Source organism: Marmota flaviventris, chromosome 2 (assembly GCF_047511675.1).
Source record: "Marmota flaviventris isolate mMarFla1 chromosome 2, mMarFla1.hap1, whole genome shotgun sequence".
Classification (NCBI taxonomy): domain Eukaryota; kingdom Metazoa; phylum Chordata; class Mammalia; order Rodentia; family Sciuridae; genus Marmota; species Marmota flaviventris.
The window spans coordinates 150,718,881-150,741,017 of NC_092499.1; the positions used below are offsets into that span (position 1 = coordinate 150,718,881).

A 22,137-nucleotide genomic window follows, 5' to 3' on the forward strand; every position below is an offset into this window, starting at 1 on the left:
AAAAGAAAGACCCATTTACTATAAATTGCTGGGTACGAAAATAATTTAGACAAATCATTTTGATGGCAAATTAACTCCCTGTTGTTAGCTTGCTAATGGATTGCTTTTCTGCCTGCTGAATTCAGAGCTCATGGTAGCAAGATAAATTCGCTTGACCCGTCTGTCCACTCTAAGAATGAGGCTGTGGGCACAAGGTGGAAGGAGTGCTGAGAGAAGGAAGATGGTTGCTTTCCTGGGCCTCATGACTTTGGGTGGGGTGAACAAGTCAGATTGCCACTGGTACTTAATCTCCCAATAGACAATCCTAGGTCCCCCCCAGAAGCTTCATCTAGGAAAGAATCAGACAGGTTTACATCACTTTCAATAATATATGTGTTCCTATTAAATTGCTTAAGTCCAATAATATTTTAAATGCCTCAGGAGAACTTGCTGAAAAGAATGATTTTATAGATCTCTTGGTAAAGTTAAAAGAAAACACTTTTTTTTTTTTTCATAGTGACCCGTCCTTCCTCCTCTTCTACTGTTTCTAATTTATATCTCAACTTTCCAAATAACCAGCTTATGTTAGGCAAGGCTAACTTACAACATGCAATCGGCCCTCTAAAGCTGCACAAGGCACAGTATTTGCACTGAAAACTTTCTGAGCAAGCTCACTGTTGAAAGGAACGGGAAGACCACGCACACACATAAACACACACACACACATATAGTAAGTCAGCATGCTACCTGAGTTACTACAGTGTGGAGGAAGGCAGGGAAGCTGGCCATGCAGGGGCCACTTTGTTTATTGAGAAATAATGTGTCTTGCCTTCAGCAAACCCAATGGCAATGCAGGAGCAATGAACAGCAGCAAGTAAAAATTAGATTGTAGCGTCCTGAGTTCGACAAATAGGCCTACCCAACAAATTTTGCTCATTAATCCTGAGTTGATTTTAATAAATCCACAGAGATCTGACCCCCCCCCCCCCCCCCCGTAAAACTACATTTTGTTCTATAAGCAACCATTCTGGAACAAAAAAAGTTTCAATAGTTGTTTTAAAATGCTACAATCCTGTTGGATACGGTGATGCACACCTGTAATCCCTGTGGCTCAGGAGGCTGAGGCAGGAGGATTGCAAGTTCAAAACTAGCCTTGGCAACTTAGTAAGGCCCTAAGCAACTTAGCAAGACCCTGTCTCAAAATCAAAAATGGAGGAAGAAAAAAGGATGTAGCTCAGTGGTCATATACCCCTGGGTTCAATACTGGTTACAAAAAAAAAAAAAAAAAAGCTAAAATCCTGAAAAGTTTCTGCCAACTCTCGTTAATACTCAAGATAAAAACAGGGCTCTTCAATCTCTAAATATGCTTCCATGCCAAAAACCTTAGTCTGGAACCTCCAGGGAACCATGGTGGGCAGAGATATCAAGGCACATGTACATTTAGCACTGTCACATGGAGACCTGCGATGGGTTACCAACACGCCTCCTGCTCTGCTGCTGGTCTCCTGATGGAGCCATTCCATCTCCTTCCAGGGATACACCAGCAAACTCATGGGGAGTCCTGCCATGAGATCCCGGGCCAGTGACACGTGGCCCCTCCTAAGTCTTGTGTTAACTGTGTCTTTTGACATTCTGTATTCTGATGCTTTGATATCTAGGTGTTGCTAACCCTGAAGAGTCTGCCCCTTTCCAGGAGTAGTCAACTCCTAGGGATAGTAAACAACTCACCCAGGAGCATGTCTTTCAAACCAGCAGATCCAGAGTCTACACCTCCGACCACCTCTTCACTGGGATCTCACAGTCCTGGCCATTATTTCCCCACCCTGATGTTTCCAGAGGCAGGTATCAAATGACAAGGGACCTCACTGACATCCAGTGCTTCAGTGAGGTGCTGCGTGATGCAGTGTGTCCCATCCTCTTGGGAACTGTGAGTCACAAGTTACCTTTTTAATCAGCAGCAGTCACCTCTCATCAAATGTCCTTGCCAAACATATATGATAATAAAAAACTATGTTTCTCTTTCATACTCAAGTCCTGTTGGTTTTTTGAAGAATTGTAAAAGAGAAGCTTCCGCCACCATCTAGAGGGCTGATGTCTGGATCATTTCTTTCATATCTCTTCACTTGGGAACGAGACTAGAAACATAAATGAACTGCACAGAGACTCAGAAATTCAGTGAGAGCTGAGAGCTCAGGACACAGGGCAGAACAGCATGCTTCAGAGACAGATGGAGCACCCATGTGTCTATACCATGAGGACGGGAAGGAACTCCCAAGATGAGTGGTTGAGACAAAGAAAGCCAATGCTTGCCCTGAACTGCCTTCTGAATGAGACAGGCAGACATTGAAATAAGGCATCACACTAGCATGAACAAAGGCCACCTGAGAGTTTGTCAATCAGGCCTGAAGGTGCTTTCTCCCTGAGTCAGTGCTTCTGTCTGTTATTCTCACATACATCCAAGAATAAAGCTGCTCCTCCTTAGTATTCCTCCTCTCAGGAACCCTGAAGTGTATCCCAGGCATTCTGGAGCCAATCACCTCTCCTCTGGGTCTGCAGCAGTGCAGCCTGAGGACGGCATGGCCCCCAGGAGACAGGGTGAAGGGCAAAGCTGATTCTTGTCCATCTCCTTCTTCCACGGCTCCTGCTATTCCTAGAGATGCTCAGACCCAGGGGCCTTCGGTAAGAATGTAAGGAATGAAGGCTTGGTGGCACTTGCCTGTAATCCTAGTGGCTCCGGAAGCTGAGGCAGGAGGATTGTAAGTTCAAAGCCAGCCTCAGCAAAAGTGAGTCACTAGGCAAATCAGTGAGACCCTGTCTCTAAAATACAAAATAAGGATGGGGAGGTGGCTCAGTAGCCAAGTGCCCCTGAGTTCAAGCCCCAGTAGCCACCCCCCCCCCCCAAAATAAAAGCACATGAGGAGCAAGGGAAGGGGAAGTGGGAACCCTGTTGTCTCTGAAGGCACTAGATCCTAACATTCACCAAATCCCCTGCTGAAACCTCCCAGTGCATTTTAAATCCTACTGCAGTTAAAAGTGCACTTGGAGCCTTTGAAGATTAATCTGGAGCTTAAACGGTTCTCTTAAAATGCTCACAAGCCCAAACTGCTTAATGGAAACGCTAATGAGACTGAATTCCGTGACTGAGAATTAACATAATTAACCAATTTATGAGCACAGATTAATTTAGCTGTTATGTACTTAACATTTTCATGTTTATGAAAGGAAAAACATGATTCAGTTCCCCAATCAAAATATGGAGCAAAAACACCAACAGAAACTCAGCTGTTGCCGTTCACTTTTTCTTCCCAGATACACAGTAAACAGCCTGAAAAGACACATGCCCGCGCTGCATGCGCCACAGTAGGCACTTTTCTGCTTCAAAGTGTTCGCCAGGCCCGATGGGGTCCTGGTGGCCTCCAGCTGCTGGGCTCCCTTTCTGCATACTCCAGATGCTGCCTGCCCCCATGCAGCCTCAGGGATTGGGTCCCCTGGGCTTGGAATGCTTCTCAGAAGCAGGGCATGCTGTACCAAAAATGCTCTGTGCCCCTGGCACCCCTCCTGCCCCAGGAGAATCTGAATCCTGTTAAGCAGTAGCAGAGGCAAGGAGTAGGCTCACGCCAGCAGCTTGGGAGGGGCATTTACTCCTCTGGAGACACCACAGGAAGGAAGGACGTGTCCCAGGGAACTCACCTTGGAGATCACCTTGCAGGTGAGCTGTGCTGTTGCTGGGTTGATGGGGCTACAGGCAAGTCTCATAGCTGCCCACCACCCAAGTCAACCAGAAGCAGACACGTTAGGAGGGAAGGAGCATCACAGGAAGTAAGAAGGAGAACTATATGTAGCACCAGTCCCTTAAAATTTAATTAAAAGAAAAAAGGGCTAACAGTGGGAGAGAAAAGAAATGTTAAACAAGCAGAGAGGCTGAGAAAGACGACTACTACTCTCCCTCACTACCTATGTTATTCCCATTACCATTCGTTTTTAGGCCAGGAGAAAGAAGCAAGGTCAAGTTATGTTTGGAAGGAATATGAATTCTGCCGAGAAAAGCAATGTACCTGTAGACCAAGAAGGTTCCCTTCTGCTTCTGTTTCCAGCCACTGGGCTCGGTGGCAGCTATCCTCATGAGGTCAGTGCTATGCCCTGGCATCAGAAAATTATGGCTCTGATGGGGAAGCAAAGGGGAAGGCCAGGCTTCAGGTCAAGTCGGCTGTGTTCACATATTCTCTCTGCCTCCCAGCAGCTGTGTGACCATCAACATGGGAATTCACCCCTCTGTTATTTTCCCCAGTATAAAATGGATGTAATAAGATGCAACTCACAGAATCGTTCTGAGGATCAGATTCAGGTTGACTTATGATGTAGCATTTGCATCTAACAGCGGCCAGTGATAGCTGCTACTGTCATCACAATAAAAAAACTAAGGAGACCAGACCAAGAAGATGGACCAAGCATACAGCCTATCTCTCCTCTGGGCCCAAATTCCTAGAAAGAATGTTTGAAAGTAAAGAAAAAGAAAAATCAGCAAGAGAGATATTCTAAGGAATTGTGGAAAGACAGCAAGTCAATGAGATCAGCTGAGAGACGGAGGCAGCACCTTGGTGGGAAGAGTCTTCTGTTATGGGTGAGCAATTCCAGAAGAGCTTGAAACCCCAAAGACTGATGTGCATGGACAGGTAGGCATCAGTGTGAGAGCTGGTGGTGGCAGGTCAGCTGTCTACTCTTGCAGGTTGAGCAGTGAGCCTCAGTGGGATTTATCCAGAGGTGCATATGGCAAGACAGAGTGGTAGACCAGAGAACCAGGACAGTGTGCCAGGGTTGGGAATTTACCCACCACCCCACCAGAAGGGCAGGTCCAGCAATAGTCCCTTGTCCTCTCACATCACAGGAAGACCCCTGCCATCAGGCTAAACAACACTCACAGACAAATTGGGATCTGTGAGCAGAAATAAGAGTAGACAACCAAGAATTTGCAAGTATTTGAGAAAAAAACAATATCAAGAATTAAAATATACACACACACATATATGTATATTTATACACACACATATATATTCAAGAGACAGAGTAGAACAAGTGGGAAAATAAATACCTTCCAAAATAAGGATCATTAATATGCACAACATGACATAGAATAATACAATAGCTGTTAAAAATCAACAGAGGACTTCTATTTCCAGGGAGACAGCAGATCCCCCTCAGGTATGGGTGCAGGATGAAAGGGCAGCCTGGATGCACACCTTCACCTGACAAAAACCAAGTGGTGTCCCTTTTACGTTTGCCGTAGAAGCTAAAACAGAAGGTTTAAATGAGACCTAGAGTATCATAATACAAATGTACAGGTTTAAAATGAAAATCAGCCATCATCCCAACGAGGAATGTCTCAGAGGCATGGAAAAAAGACCATCAATTAATGCCAACACTGGGGAAATAAAAATGTTGGGAAAGTCTGACAGATTTTATTTATTTATTTATTTTTGTGATACTGGGGATTAAAGCCAGGGGTACTTCACCACCAAGCTACATCCCCAGCCCTTTTTATTTTGTTTTAAGACAGGGTCTAAACTAACCCAGGCTGGCCTAAAGCTTTCCATCCTCCTGCCTCAGCCTCCAAAGTTACTGGATCTAGGCTTGTGCTACCATGCCTAGATAAGTTGACAGATCTTAAAGCAAAAATGCTTTAAGTCAGGAGAAAAAAAATGCCTTAATGAGTTCTTACAAATATGCTTGACAGAGTGAAAAAACAGAAAACCTCAAAAAAAAAAAAAAAAAAAAAAAAAAAAAAAGAAATGGAAAATGGAACGTATCAGAAAAGAAATAGAAGATATAAAGAAAAACCAAATAGAACTATTAGAACTGAAAATACAATTATCAAAATAACTAGTTCAGCTGATTCAGGGGACACACTGAAGGAAAGGTGAACTGAAGAACAGAACAGAAATCGGCAAATCTGAACAACAGAAAGAAAAGATTCTGCTTTTTAAAAATGAACAGGACCTCAAGTATTGTGGGACTATAATGAAGACCTAAAATTCATGTCACTGGAGTCCCAAAAGGAGATGAAGAAGAGGGAAGAGGGGAGGGCTGGAAAAAATAAAGAAATAACAGCTAAAGACTGTTCAGATTGGTAAGAGACATAAACCTATGGATTCAGGAGGCTTTCCTTCTTCTCTTGAGTTTTCTACATTATGTTTGATGCTTAAAGCAAAAATTTTAATACTGTCTGATGTGGTTCTAGAGTGTATATTTAAGAAAATTATATGTATTATAAATGGGGGAGGATAATGAGCTGTAAAAAAAGATAAGGTTTCTACACCTCACCTGACTTGGTGAAATGACAACAAGCACTCTGTATTAAGTTACATGCATATCACATACCTAGAGAAGCCACTAAAAAGACCACACAGAAAGATAGTGCCAAAAAAAAGGAAACTATTTCCAACAATAAGATAAGCCAACTGGAATTCTAAAATGCATTCATATAATCTCAGGAATGCAGAGAAAGCAAACAACAGAAGCGAAAAATACAGAAAACAAAAGATAAAATGTCAGACTTAAGCCCTAACACACCAATAATGATAGTAAACATAAATGGCCTAAATATAGTGCAATTAAAAGACATAGATTGAAAAAAAGATGTAGATGGGCAGTGTGGATTTTTAAATATATGCTCAACTGTATGGTATCTACAGGAAACTCAAGTTGAGTGTAATAATTTAGGCAGGTTGAAAGTAAAAGAATGGCAACTACTAATCAAAGAAAAGTAGGAGTAACTAAATTAATATCAGATAAAGTGAACTCCAAAGCAAAGGAAATTAGCAAAGAGAGAGACCCCTTATCAGCAACACTAGATACCAAAGACCATGAAACAATGTTTCAAAATTCTTAGCGAAGATTATTTTGAATTTAAAATTTAAATCCAGTCAACTTTGTAGGAAGAAAGTAAAGACAATTTTAGACTTCAAGGACTCAAAAACTTTTACTATTTATAAAACTTTCCATCTGTATAGCAAGCACTCAAACATATCTCTTAAAGAATTAATGATTTACCAGATCAGAAAAATCTAGTAAAATTTTTTAAATCACATAAAAGAAAGAGCTTAGAAACAATGGTGACCATAGAAACTGGTCACTGTTACAGTTCAGCTCATATAATTGTTGATATATAATGTAAAACTATTAAAAATAATACGGAGCTAAAATCTTGGATGAGTTGTGAGCAAATATGAATGTGAAACAATGAATACACCATTATGTATAATTATAATGCATCAATAAAAATATGGGGGGAAAGGTCCTGAATGAAGTGAGGGGAGAGAGATGATGGCAAAGATAAGTGTAGCTGTGATGAGGTTCTTGCTTTGCTCAGGAGAAGGTGATAAGTACTGATTAATGTTAATCATAGAGAAATAGAAACTCTGTTTCAAGGTCATAGAAAAGCAGAATTCAAATGTAAAAATTTCAACCCATTTAAAGGAAGGAAAGTAAAGAAGAAAAAAGGAAACTATTTCCAACAAAAGGATGGTAAGGTTATACGTGTTTATAAGACATACATGAAATAAAAATATAAAAACAAAAGGTAATAACAGATATAAATCCTAATATGTATGAAATCAGCATATGTAAGAATATATCAAATTCTCCCATTAAAGAGAATCTTCATTTGTACTTAAAAATCAATCAATCCATCCAGACACATGCTGCTTTAAAAATAAGGGTAAAAATAAGAGGATGAAATATATTACTACCAGCCAACGTATAATTGAAGTTAAAAAAAAAAAAAAAAGACACAGAAAGGATTTTTATATTGATTTATAGGTTTGTTACACCAAGAGGCATCTTTAATGCACCTTGTAACATACGTATGAAATGCACACAGGAAAAATTAAAAGACATTGACAAGTCAGTAATTATTATGGAGACCAATATACCTTCTAAGAAATTGATAGGATAGACAAAAAAAATAAGAAAGACTCCAGAAATTGTGAATAAGCTTGATTAAAAACTGGTGACAAATGCTGATGCCTGGAAGAACCAGGCAGGCAGGGAAATGGACTAGGAATCCAGGCTCATTAACAGAGTGGACGGCAAACTGTCCTTTAAGTAGGAGCAGCTGCCATGCAGATTCAGCTAACCATTGCCATGTAGGAGTAAGGGCTGAGCATGGCCAAAGCTTTTGATTTTTTTAAGAGAAGGCCCAAATCCATGTTTTTTACATAAAATCTCTTGATTTATGAATGTTTGTTCAACTTAAAAAAAAAATACCATGAGGGTCAAACAAAGCACATCTGTAGGCCGAAGGCAGCCCGTGGATGACCAGCTGCAACCTCTAATCTAATATAAATATAGATCTTTGTACTCAAAAAGCATAGATTAAAAATGCTCTTTAAACATCCATTGCAATATGTATAAAAACCAAACATGTGTTAGGCCACAAAGAAATTCTCAATAAATACCAAAAGGCAGAAACTACATAGAACAGACTCCGATCTCAATGCAATAAAGTTACAAATTAGCAACAAAAGGAACACCAAAAAATTTTATCCAGTTGGGAAATTTCATAAATCACTTTGAAACAATTCCTGGTTTAAAGGGAACAATCAAAGCTGAAATTAAGAAGTTTTCAGAAATGAATAGCAAAAAGAGCATGATACAGTTAAACCAGTGATATGTGTCAGAGGAAACATGTGTGTAACATTTATTTATTTACTCGGATACATAAAAGCCTAAAAAGAATAAGCATTCCATTTAAGGAGCCAGGAAGAAAAATAAAATAAAATTTTAAAAATTGAAGGAATTGATAAACAAGGAAAAATAGAAATTCATGAAACAGAAAGCAACAAAAAGCAGTTAAAAAACAAACTAGTTCTCTGAAAAAAACATTTTTAGGAAGCCACAATTTTTCATTGATCAAAGGGAAAAGGAGCAAGATCATAAATAAGATCAGGAACAACTATAACTACAAATATGGAGGGTATATTTTTAAATTATATGAATATGATCTTAAGTTTATGTGTATATTTAGAAACTAGAGAAATTGTTGATTTTTTTTAAGGAAAATTTCATTATCGAAATTTCCCTTAGAATAAAAACCCAATAGACCTAGTTCTTTAATTAGTCAGTATATCCAGGAAGGTTGATTAAACAGTTCTACCAACATTTAAAAAAACAAAAATACTAGTCAATGTCTATGATATGTGAACTGTTTCAGAGCACATTAGAAGACAGAAAGTTTCCTAATTCATTCCACAAGACCAATGTAACTCTGACACCCAAACTTGAGACATGTCAAGAAACAGAAACCACAGTTCAATTTATAAATAAAATGAAAAACCACATATAAAATATTACCAATTGAATACAGCAGTGTATTAAAAGAAAATATTCATAATCATTATTCCAAGAACTTATTCCAAGAACAAAAGAAATTCCAGCTTTAGGAAATCTATTAATGTGATTTACTACAATAAACAGATTAAATACTAAAGGCAAAAACCAATATAATTATCTCAAAGACTTAAAAAAGAGCAGATAATAAAATTCAACATCCATTCTTTATTGAACTGCTTAGAAATCTAGGAATATAGTAAAATTTCTTAATTTGGTAAAGGCCTTCCTACATATAAGAAATCTACAGAAGATATCTACAAATTCTATAAAACTAGAAGCATTCCTATATGCATCAAATAAATCAACAGAACCTAGAACTATCATTATTCAGTATTCATCATGAGTCCTTATATATTGAAATAGGCATGAAAAAGATATGAAAGTTACTAATACTAAAGAGGTAAATCATCATTTTATTTACAGATAGTTATTATTTATGACAATCTAGAAAAGAGACTTAAATGTAAAACAGTGGCACCAAGAGTGTTCAATCAGGTGGCCAGAAACAAAAATCAACACACAAAAATCAAGAACTTTCCTAAATTCATTTCAATATTGACCCATTAAAATATAATCTTAAAACCAATCAACCTAGATATAAACCTAATAAGAAGTGTGTAAGATCAATGGAGAAAGTAAGAAAACTTTTTTAAATGGTGTAAAAGAAGACCTGAATAAATAAAAACATACCATGTTCCTGGGTGGGAAGACTCAATATTGTAAGGATGTCAATTCTCCCCCAATTAATCTATAATTTCCATGCAATCCCAATCAAAATCCCAACAGGATTATTTATGGAACTTGACAAGCAGATTCTCAAGCTCATCTGAAAGAGAAAATGTGCAAGAATAGCCAAGAAAATTTTGAAAAAGAACCATGAGAAAATTGTCCTATCAATTATCAAAAAACAAGAAAAAAATTCTTCTAAACTATAACAAATGGGTGGTATTATCAGGGCTTAAAAAGAAACAGTCTGATAAACATAAAGGAGGATCCAGCATCCATGGGGAAATTGGGATGGAATAAGGGAAGCCCATGGAGATCACTGAATATGAATTTGGGGGGGAAATTAGGTTAGATCTCTCCTTCATAGATATATATTCTATTGGATTAGGAAGCTAAAAAACAAAAACATAAAAACTTTAAGATAAACTCTTGTTCTAAAACTAAGGTTTTAGAGGAAGTAAGGGAGAATCAATTTTTCATCCTGAGCTTTTCTAAGCCAAATCCTAAACCCCAGAATCAGAAAAGAAGGTGAACAAATTTGACATCATAAATTTTCTTTTTTTAAAAAAATTGAAGTATTATGTATAGAAAAGGTGCACAAATCATCCATGTGCAACACAACTTAATAAAAAGTTGAAATTTCTCTAAAATTAAATACATTAAGGACTTCCAGTTACACAACACAGAGTATCCCACTCTCCTCTCTGAAAACAAAGACTATAACATATGCCCCCAGAGATCCCTGAGAACACACACTTTCTCCCCATCAGAGGTGATTAACCCAATGGCAGTATGACTGGTGATGCTAGGGATGCTGGTGGTTCATAAGATATAATTTGGTCAGTTCCACTGCTTCCCTTAATTATCTTTATGTGATAAAACTTAAAAGAAATGTGATTTTTATGAAGAAAGTTTTAAAAAAATTCCACTTGTATGAATATGTACTCACTATTTTAGGAGGTTATCTGTGGTGATTTTAAACTATACCCATAAATTCTCTGACACTTTTCCATCCAAAAAGAGCAGCCAAGTTTCTTTCCCTTTGGGGGTATGTTAGACTCAATGATACATTTCTAATGAACAGTAGAGCTGAAAAGACAGTGAGCAACTTTTGAGACTAGGTCACAAAAGACATTGTTGTTTCCTCCTTATTTTCTATCCTGAATCACCTGAAACAAGGGGAAGCTAGCTTCAATATCATGGTGATCCTGAAACAATGCCATAAAGAGGTCACATGGTGAGGAATCAATGCATCCCCTCAACAGGAAGGAATTGAAGCACCTAGCTAACAGCTACCTAAGTGGCACATCTTGGGAGTGGATCCTCCAGCACTAGTCCAGCCTTCATATTACAGTCACAGCCAAAAGCTTCATTATAACTGTGTGAGCAACCCTGAGGCAGAAACATTCAGCTAGACCACTCTGTGTTAGATAACCCATGTTTGTTGTTTTAAGGAGCTATATTTTGGAATGATTGTCATGCAGCAATGGATAACTAACACACAAATCTGTTTGGTAAAGAAATATAAACCACTAGTTTTAGTTTCAACAAGGGCAGAGTAGTTCATACCATAGTGACTCTTCAAAACATAATAATTATTAGCTCTGGAAAAAATATTTATTTAAAAAAAATCATAAGGACACTGGAGAGCAATCAGATGAAGGCAAGGATTCAATAGCTGAAAGAAGGAACCATACTTGGTTATGATCTATGTTTAGATGACTTTTCCTCTGCAGGAACTTCCATTTCTCTTGGTATAGAGAGGCTAGAACTCAACCAGGAAAGTGTAATCTTATTCACCTGAGATGTCAGGGAATGGTTTTAGGAACTGTCAAAGAAGGTAGAGGAGAAATCGCAAAAAAGGAGAGAGCTATAGAGAAAGACACATAGATTCCCCTCAACCACCTGGCTGACCCTGAACTAGACATGTTTGAGCAACACTCGAAAAAAGTCCAGGACAGAAACAACAGCTAAAAGGCTAAATGATCTGGGCAGATATGTCAGCTGCTATCTACTGCAGTGGAATCAATTTAGAGACTGAATTTTGTTAAGTTAGAGATTTGATAAATATTTCAGGTTTTCCATTGAAATACCAAAAGGGTCATGGCAGAGGAATAAAGACTACATGCCTGAGCTAAGGGATTCTCCCCAAGGTAAGGGCAAATCAGAAAGAGACCAACCATTAAAAAAAAAGAATAACCAAGAATTTTAAATTTCAAATTTAAATGACTGCTAGAACAAAATTACACAGTATTCAGGAAAAGACAACAGAATCCGAAATCTCTACAATGTGGCATAAAAATGTCCAGTAGACAATAAAAAGTTACTACTTATGTGCAAAGTACTTATGTGAATATGAGACCCATTCAGAGTAAAATCAATCATTAGAAACATACAACTGACCTAGATACTGGAATTAGTACATAAGACTTAACAATAACTCTTACAAACATGTTAAAGAGTTTAAAACAAAAGATAGATATAATGAATGCAGAGATGGGGAATCTCTGGAGAGATTTGGAAATGGTTAGAAAAAAAAAAAAAAAAGAGCCAAATGGAAATAATGGAGAGAAAAACCATAAGAGAAGAGCACAGTATCTGAAAAAAAAAATCATCATATGGAATTAAGAACATATTGGATACAACAAAAGAAAGAATTAGTGAACCTGAAGATAGTGCAATAGAAATCACCTCATTAATAGCATATAAAGAAAAATGGATTTCCAAAAATGAGCAGAGCCTCAATAACCTGTGAGGTGTATCAAGCAGTCAAACACTGTATCTGATGTCCAAAGACAGGTGAGATAAAATGAATTAAGAAATATTTGAAGAAAATTGACAAAATGTTTTCTAAATTTGATTTGGAACAAATAAATAAAAAACAACCCACTAAGAAACACAGCAAAACCCCAAGCTGGGATAAGGTGAAGAAAGTTATTTAAAACGACATTATAGTCACAGGCAGAGCATGGATAGAAATTCTATAAAAGCAGCCAGAGGAACAAAATATATTACATAAAGGGAAACAGTGATAAGGATTACAACTGACTCATCAGTGGATATCAGGAGACCAGGGAATAACATGGTTACAGCGTGGAAAGAAAAGCACTCCGTGTTTAGCAAAATGAAGACGCAGACACTTTCAGATAAAATCTGAGAGAATTTCTCACCAGCTGGAGGGACAAACTTCAAAATATGTTAAAAGAAATTCTTCAGAATGAAGAAAAATGGGAACAAGATGAAAATCTGAAGCTAGAGAAAGCAAGGAAGAGAATGGTATATGGGTAGGAAACTATATTTCTTTTCAGTCAACTGAGTGTTTAAAGGAAGAAGAACAGCAATGCACTGTGGGTGTCTAACATGGGGAATGAAAAACATGAGAGTAACAGCACAGAGGATGAGAGTGTGTGTGAACTGGAACAATGTGCTTTGGAGTCACACATTATACATTATATAAGTAGTGTACCATTAATTCCAGATAGTCTGGGATAAATTAGGATGCACATAATCTCCTGAGCAAGCCGCTGGAAAAAAATAAATAAGGATCTAAAGACATCTCAGAAAGATTCCTTGCTATGTGCAAACACACTAAAGGCAGGAGGCTTTCCCATGATGGGTGCTCAATGGTTTCTGCCCAGGGGTGACTTTAAGGGAGTGACAGGAAGATAGGGTGGTTGCCTCTGCGGAGGCTGAAGCTGTGTACAGAAACTTTGGAGCCTGGTAGTCACAGGTTCCTTGGATCAAGGGCAGCCTCAATTCCACATGTCTTCACATGGTCCAGCCACACTTCCTGTCCCCTGTCTCTGTATAGTACCCTCCCTCTCAGCTCCATGTGGCAGACCCCACTGTTTCCTTAGTCTTCCGTCCATTTGCAGCCAAATTCTTCCACAGTGCTCAAGCCACGCCCCAGGCCTTCACTGAGGGCTTGCCCTGCAGCCCCTAGGGCCCCATGTCTGCCCTTCTCATTTCAACGGTTGGCCCTGTACTGGTTTCCATGTTGGTACTGTGCATCCTAAAGACACGCTAAGCTCCTGGAGGTCCCAAATTGTGTCTGTCATTTCCATCTTCTCTCCTTCAGTGGCAAAGCCATAATTATACACGTGTCATGTACTTAAAGGTATTTCATCTATTCATTTAAAAATATTCCTGTTCTTAAGCCCTGCAAGTGGAGGCACTCTTTCTCTAGAATCCGCAAAATTTATGTTTACAATTTTGCAGTGAGTGTCGAGCTAGGAAATAATAACAAGCTATATTAACTGTGCATCTTCTGTGGAAGATGCTGTATGTACACTCTTCCCCATGACTCCTCCTTACAATCTTACCTACCTGCGTGACCCCAGAGTCCTCTAAGTCAGCATTCTCAAATTGCCATTTGTAGACCTATCCTGTGATTATCTTGTTATAATGCACATTCTGGCTGACAGATCTGGTATGGAGCAAAGATTCTGTATTTCTAACAGAGCCCAGATGATGTCCAGGCTGCCAGTCTAGGGACTTTGAAGGGCAAGGCTCAAAAAACTCCAAAGGTGGGGTTGAAGCAAAACAAATCACTTCCATTCTCTCTGTGAGAATTTCAGCAGGAGGGGAAGAGGAGTTCAGGGGCTCCCTGCAGACTGAGCCCTGAGGCAGTGCTGGTGAACTTGACAGCTGATTTCATCCTCACAACAAACCTGGAGAGGCAGCTGCATCACCACAATCCCTCCACCCAGTGAAGAAACAGGCTCAAAGACGTTATATAAGCTGTCGAAGGACACACAGCCATTAAATAGTGGGAATGGGCTTGCTGCCCAGGTCAGCATGATTCTACAACCCAGGGGAGACTTCCCAGTGGTCTTTAGTCATCATCAAAGGCTCCAGAGAGAACTATACATCTCAGTATAAAATAACTATCATAAAATTGGGAGGCTGGTTGATAAGTCTCTTCATTTATTCGTCAGAATACATCCTTTGGGGGTTAATTCTGTCATGAAATGATAATCCCAGAGAGGCAGAGAATCTTTATTAAGTAAAAGCTGGGGATCATTTTTTTTGAAACTCAAGGACTGGGTCATCTAGGAAACCCCTGGCCCAACTTCCCTACCTTGTGCTGCTCATATGTGGAACTGAGGAGGCACAGTGGCAGCCATCGAAATGAGCAAGTGCACCTTCCAATAGAGGTGGACAGGCCTCCCAGGTGAGACTAGCCGTCTCAAGCCTGCCTGGCACCCCTGTCCTCTGCCTCTACCTGCTCAGTGATAGGTACTTAATGGGCACTTCAGGACACTTGGCAACTGAATTGCCACACTGTTGACTCCAGTGGTGCACAGAAGGACATGTTAGCCTTTGCTCCAAGGCCCCATCCTAGCAAAGGGCACTTGACTTACCATGTGAGAAGCCAAAAAACAAAGGCAGATGCACCTGGGGTCAGGTAGAGGAAAAGTAGACCCCAGGGAACAAGATGGGGCTGGGGGGTGGGGTTCTCTTCACCAAGATCAGTGGGCATGAAACGGTTTATGCCACAGGTGTACTGAGCCAATGGAAAGCCAGGGACAGGCTGGGAAGGGAAGGAATCGTGCAATCCTAGGTATGAACAAGAAGACTGGACATGTCCAGGGGAAACTATGACAAATGCCTTTTGGCTATGTCAAGGGACAGGAGCAGGTGCTGGAGGGGGAAGCATGGGGTCATGGGTGCTGGGAGCAGTTTCCTAGACTCTGACCTGGGGGAGGCATCCCAGAAGAGACAACCTGTGAGCAAATGCTTCATAGAAGTGGCCAGGATGCTTGAATGGGAGTGAGGAACAGGGAAAGACTAAGTCTATCTGGGAAGTGAAGGGAGCCACCAAAGGCCTGGGAGCACCCAATGCAGGCTTTCAGAAGGGGTGGTCTGATGGCGGAAGGTGAGCCAGCGGCCAGGCTAGTGGGACCATAGTAGAGAAAGAGGGCAGCCTTCTGGTGGAACCTGGGATGGCTTTTCAGTAAAACAGTGAGCCATTTCTCTATCTCAAGGCCCCAACCACTCTGCGGGCTGTCTGGGCCATGGCGCAGCTGGTACTGCTGCTTCCACTCCAGGGTCTTGACATGCCCAGGGCCAAAGGAGCGAAGCTGCCAAGCCTGCAGACAGGGAGCTCTCCAGGGGGACCCCTCTGCCCTGGGGCTGCGCGCTCCCAGCCTTACCTCCTATTTTTGCGTTGTACGCTATGCCCACGATGCAGTAAGAGTTGTTGGCTGAAGCAGCAACTTCCCCTGCGCAACGGGTGCCGTGTCTGAAGCAAAGGAAAAAAACAAAGTGAGGCCCCAGCCCAGCCATTGTTAATGAATTCCACACACCGCTCAGTTCTCCTGCAACAGGCCAGTTGTCCTGGTGCCAAGGGATGCTAGTGAAGCCCATTTTCTGCATCCCCTGTCCACCACACCACACCAGGGGGGAGGTCCCTGCAGGAAACAGCCAGCAGACTTTGCCCAGCCCTTCCTGCTACCACACATGGCGAGCATTTGCTCACAGGTTGTCTCTTCTGGGATGCCTCCCCCAGGTCAGAGTCTAGGAAACCTGGTCCCAGCACCGATGACCCCATGCTTCCCCCTCCCAGCACCTGTCATTGGCTCACTGCCATTGCCATTCACCGGGGTGGCCCCACCTACCCACCCACCCCCGGTCTCAGCTCTGTGTTTCCTGTGACTAACACCAAGGCACTTGGCACACACAGGTCCAGTGTTAACACCTGCCTGACTAGGGGGATGAAAGGAAGCACGAACAGGTACTTGTTTGTCCCCTGTCACCTACAACACTATGCTCATCCTGGACAGCCCTCCCACCATTTCTGTGGCCATTTAGCAGGGACTGAGGAAGAATACTCCAAATTGAACACTCAATAGCAGCAGGAGGACAATGAAGAAATTACCAGAAAAACAAATTGCTTTACTTTGTAATGACCCCATTCTCCATTGTGCCACATTGGGTCAGTTGCCCCAGCAGAGGCCAAAATATGGGTGACTCTAAACAACACATCTTTGAGAAGAGTACACAGGGGATGAGAATCATTGATTCAAATTTAAAACTGCCTTTAAAAATGGCCCTGGGTCTGCGTGCCAGCCTTTGCAAGGGACTCATCTGTCCTTCTCTGGAACTCTCACTGCCCCATGGCCACGGCCACTTAAGGGGTCACATAGCTCAATGGCTTAAGCTGGGATTCAATCCCGCCCTTCAAGGGTCACTGCATGGGATATGGATCATGCCTTCCTGTTCCCCGATGTGTGACCAGGAAACAGGCCCGTTTGCCCCAGGCGTCCTCACTGCTGGGCCGGAAGGGCACCTTGGGACGTGAGTCAGGGGAAGCAGCCCTCGTGGCTGGGCCTCTGAAGCCTGTAGTGCAAAACAGAGCAGTCCAGCCAAATCTCCCTGCACAGTACTGTGTGGTCATCAGGGTTTTTGTTCTTTTGTTTTAAAATGGAGTCTTACTATGTTTTCCAGGCGGGTCTTAAACTCCAGGGCTCAAGAGGTCCTACCAACTCTGCTTGTTGAATAGTGGGGTCTACAGAATAGTACCACTGTGCCAGGTGTGGGCACTGGGGTTTGAACCTTGAAATCAATCAACTGCAAGCTCACATACCTTTGCTATAGTGTAGATTCTGAAAGTCCCCCAAAGGCCCATGTATAAAGGCTTGGTCTCCAGCGTGGTGCTTGGGAAGTACTGTGAAGCAGGGGCCTTGTGAAAGAAGCCTAGGTAATTGGGGGCACATCTCTGCAGAGGATTGTGGGACCCTAGTCCCTCCTTCTTTCCCCTTTTGCTTCCTGGTTCATGAGGTGAATGGTTCTGCTCCTACCATGATGTGCTGCCTCAACACAGGCTCAAAGCAATGGAGCCATTTAATCATGATCTTGAACCTCCAAAACTATGGGGCCAACTTCACTTTTCTTTAGAAACTGGTTATCTCAGGTATTTTATTCTAGTGATGGAAAGCTAATGAACACAACCCTGGTGAGGGGACACACCTGAGCAAGCACAGCAGGGAAAGAAGAAAAGGCCTTTATTATTTTCCTCTAAATATTTCTGAAGAATGGTAAGAACTCAGGGCATAGGGCATGCTGACAAGGAAGGACAGTCAGTGCAGCAAATGAACTCCCGGCACAACTGCAGGGCTGATCCCCCCAAGAGATCAGGTGACCTGTGCAATGTAGACAGTCCCTGTGGCTTCCTGAGCATCTACAGCATGCATTCTTCAGCCACTGTCTCTTCACCCACAACAGCTATGTGAAGTGGGTATGTCATCTCCATGGAAAAGCCTCAAAGGCATTACGACACAGCGTCTCACCAGGTCCTTTAATGTACACAATGCCACATAGCCAGGGAGTAGTTGAGCTGGGATCTGAACCCAGGTTTGTCCAGCATTGCTCGTGCCCTCCCACCTTGCTCAAGAGGTCAAAGATGGAGTCACAAAAGTTCAGACAGGTGACCCATGTGCTCCGATAGACCAGATTGATATGTAACAGTTATGGAGACCATTAGACTCCCTAGGGGTAAGTCTTCTAAAATATTCCAAGGAGAGAGGTACCAGGAGCAATGCTAACATGCATTGTTAGCTGAGTAACACAGGAGACACCCCCCTAAAGAAAGAGGCTAACTCCACAGAAGTCACTTGTGCCCAAGGGGCTGTGCCAGGCATGGCTTCTGACTCCTGGGTCAGCCCTCAACAGTGCCCAGGCAGCTGGAGCAACACCTAAGCCCTCCACCTCTTCAGGGGCAACCACAATAGCAACCGCGGAGAGAACAGAGAAGCAAGGGGAGACGAAGGGACGCACTTATTTTCATTGCTGGCATCATAGCGTGGAGATGGGTCATAATCATTCCCGTTGACATCATAGCTTGCGTAGGAATCCTAGGAATTAAATCTTGGTGAGTGAAGAGCAATGGCATAAAATATTACAGCACCCTTGAAAATTATTTTTATGCCTGCCTTGAAAAATAAAACTATATAGTTTCTCTATTATTTATAATTATATTATTATAATATATAATAATATAAATTATGTGATATTGATACATATGTGATGATAAAATATACCTAACATTAAATTTATCGTTTTAACCATTTTAAGTGTACGGTTCAGTGGTAGTAAGTACATTCTCATGACTGTGCAACCATCTCTACCATCATTCTCCAGAACTTCCCTTCTTCCCAAACTGGAACTCTGTATCCACTCTACACTGACTCCCCATTCCTCCCTCCTCAGCCCCTGGCACTCTACTTCCCGTCTCTGTGAATTTGGCAACTCTACATTCTTCACATAAGTGGAATCATACAGCGTTTGTCTTTTTGTGATGGGCTTATTTCACTCAGCATGATGTCATCAAGTTTCAACAGGGTTGACATAAGTGTCGGACTTTCCTTAACTTTATATTTAATACATAACGTTTTTCCTCTACATACGTGTAATAATAGTAGTCATATAATTTGGATCCTCCTTTGAAAACATATCACAAAAGCTTTCCAGTATTACTGACAGTCTTCAAAACTCAATTAGAAAGGCTATACAATTATCTACTAAGTATGTTTAATTTAATCACTGTTAGATGCCCAGGTTCCTTATAGTATTTAATGTTTTTATTGCATTTATTATGTGCCAGGCTTTCTTGTTTACATATATGAACTCATTTCATCCTTATAATAACCCTATAAGATAATCCTCTATTAACCCCATTTTATAGACAATGAGGCTGAGGCACAGAGAAGTTAAGCAACTTGGACAAGATTTCAGCTGGTAAGTCACAGAGCCAGGATTGGAACCCAGGCTGTCTGGGTCCAGAGCCCATGATTTTAGGCTCTCTCTCTCTCTCTCTCTCTCTCAGAGCCCATGATTTTAGGCTCTCTCTCTCTCTCTTTTTTGTACTAGAGATTGAACCCAGGACCTTGCACATGCTAGGCAAGCACTCTACCACTGAGCTACACTCTCAGCTCTTTATATTTTATTTTGAGACAGGGTTTTACTAAGTCATCTAGGCTGGCCTCAAATTTGTGACCCTCCTGAGTTGCTGAGATTGTAGGTGGGCACCACCACACCTGGCTCAAAGCCCATGTTTAAACATGGTCCATGTAGCTATTCTCCATATGATGAACACCTCTATGTAGATGCTTCTCAGTTCTTTAGTTTCCATTCCTAGAAATATGTGTGACTCCTCAGACATGTAGGTAAATCACTTTGAAATACCTTCTCTGGCCAGGACAGTAGTAGGTGGCAGGATGGTTATTTACCCAGTGCTCCTCAGCACAGTGGGGTTTTTACAATTTGTTTTTGCCTAATTTAATGGGAACTAAGGGTGAAAATCAATTTGTTGTTTTTTAAATTTTGTATTTATTTAAGGATGACCATGGTTGAACATCTTCACACTTAGTTCCAAGGCGTGACTTACGTAATTTGGAGCCAGGTCTGGGTGATTTCTCTCTATGCCATCATCAAGGATGGTGACCACCACGTTCTTTCCTGTGTAGCCCCGCTTCCATGCCGCCTGGACGTTCATTTCTGACCGGCAGCGGCTGTTCTTGTCGCCACAATGCTGTATGCACAGAAGACACAAAGCCCCACATATGGACCCTCCTGACGCACAACGGACATACCGTGTAGACCAGCAGAGAGGTGATTATGCTTGCAACGAGTAACAGGAAACAGCAGCCCCTGCCTTAGGCAGGTGAGACACTCTTCCTCCCACCTAGACCCAGGAAGAATAAAGGTGGGGGTTCCCCTGGCTTTTTTTGCACCTGACAATTATCATTTTCCTCAGGCATACCTCCCAGAAGGGGCTCTGTCCAGGGCAAGTCTTCACCATGCTGTTAGACCTACACCCTGCATCAAATCACTTCCCTATTCACTTCCACATACTTAAAGAGGAAAAAAAAAAAAAAAAGACTGAGAGCGCTACCCTTTGGAGCAGGGGCTTTACACACAAAATAAAGTGTGTCTCATTGATGTCGTCCTGGGAATTTAGCTTAGTTGGGGGAAATTAACCCATGCCAGAAACCCAGCTGGTAATGCAAACGTGCTGGGGCTGAGAAGCCCACGCCCTACTCACCATGTACCACATGTTGGACCAAATGGGGTCATTGAAATAAAGGGCCTGAGGGTCGCTTCGCACCTGTCTCTTCACCCTGCGTTTCACTTCTTGCTGTTGGAGCCATTTCACCTGCCAAGAAAAAAACAATTACTCTTCATTTTAAAAACAAGTTCCTGATTTTATGCAGACTCTGTAAGTGCCCTAGGTTTCCTTTCACAAGAATTGTTATCATAGTAGATGTTTGGGAGATGTTGATTTCAAGGTGACTGCATTTGGAAAATGACAACTTGCTTGTTATACGTGCAGGGGAAAATAATAATGCACTGATATATTCTGAAGTTACTCTACTAAAAAAAAAATGGACTTTGTGAAGTTGCCAAAAAATTGACAAGTGACTTGCTCCAAATAAAAAGGAAATACATGTATGGGAGAGGAATGAGTGGAGAGAGAAAATAAATTGTTTGGTCAAACTGTTATCAGAAATTGATTTACAGTGAGGACATGAATAATTAAATTATGATAATTCATACATTAGAATTTTTGGCAGCCGCTACTGGAAACATGGTATCAGAACATGTACAAGGAAAAATCTAGAAAAGGATACAGCAAAATGTTACTAGCAGCAATTCCTGGGTGGTTAAATTATTGCTAATTTTAAATTTTTGTGTTGCTTTTGGGATTTTTAGAAATTTCTTTTAATTGGTATGATTTGCCTTTGTGATCAAGAAAAACATTTGAAAAGTGATTTACGTTATTTAAGATGATCCCTGAGGGCTGGGGTTGTAGTTCAGTGGTGGAGCACTTGCCTGGCACATGTGAGGCACTGGGTTTGATCCTCAGCACCTCATAAAAATAAATAAAATAAAGGTATTATACATCTGCAACTAAAAACAAATTAAAAGAAAGATGATCCCTGGATCCAGAGCCAGCTTCCCCAGATTCAAAACTCAGCTCCATACTCACCTGATGTGAGACTCAGAACAGGTAGCTACCCTCCTTGGCCTCAGTTTGTTCATCTA

The 22,137-nt window shown here is 41.3% G+C and overlaps 1 protein-coding gene across 3 annotated transcripts in view; it reads right to left on the bottom strand.

The window, feature by feature from the left end:
* The window catches only part of Pcsk6 (proprotein convertase subtilisin/kexin type 6), a 192,126-nt gene that overhangs the window by 100,271 nt on the left and 69,718 nt on the right, over positions 1-22,137 (bottom strand). For all 3 annotated transcript variants that reach the window (XM_027955269.3, XM_027955265.3, XM_071608670.1), the window contains exons 3-6: positions 21,137-21,247; positions 20,480-20,623; positions 18,871-18,947; positions 16,248-16,336 (exon numbers count right to left, since the gene is read on the bottom strand). In XM_027955269.3, the coding sequence (XP_027811070.2) occupies positions 16,248-16,336; positions 18,871-18,947; positions 20,480-20,623; positions 21,137-21,247 (421 nt within the window). The remainder of the gene's footprint in view (positions 1-16,247; positions 16,337-18,870; positions 18,948-20,479; positions 20,624-21,136; positions 21,248-22,137) is intronic.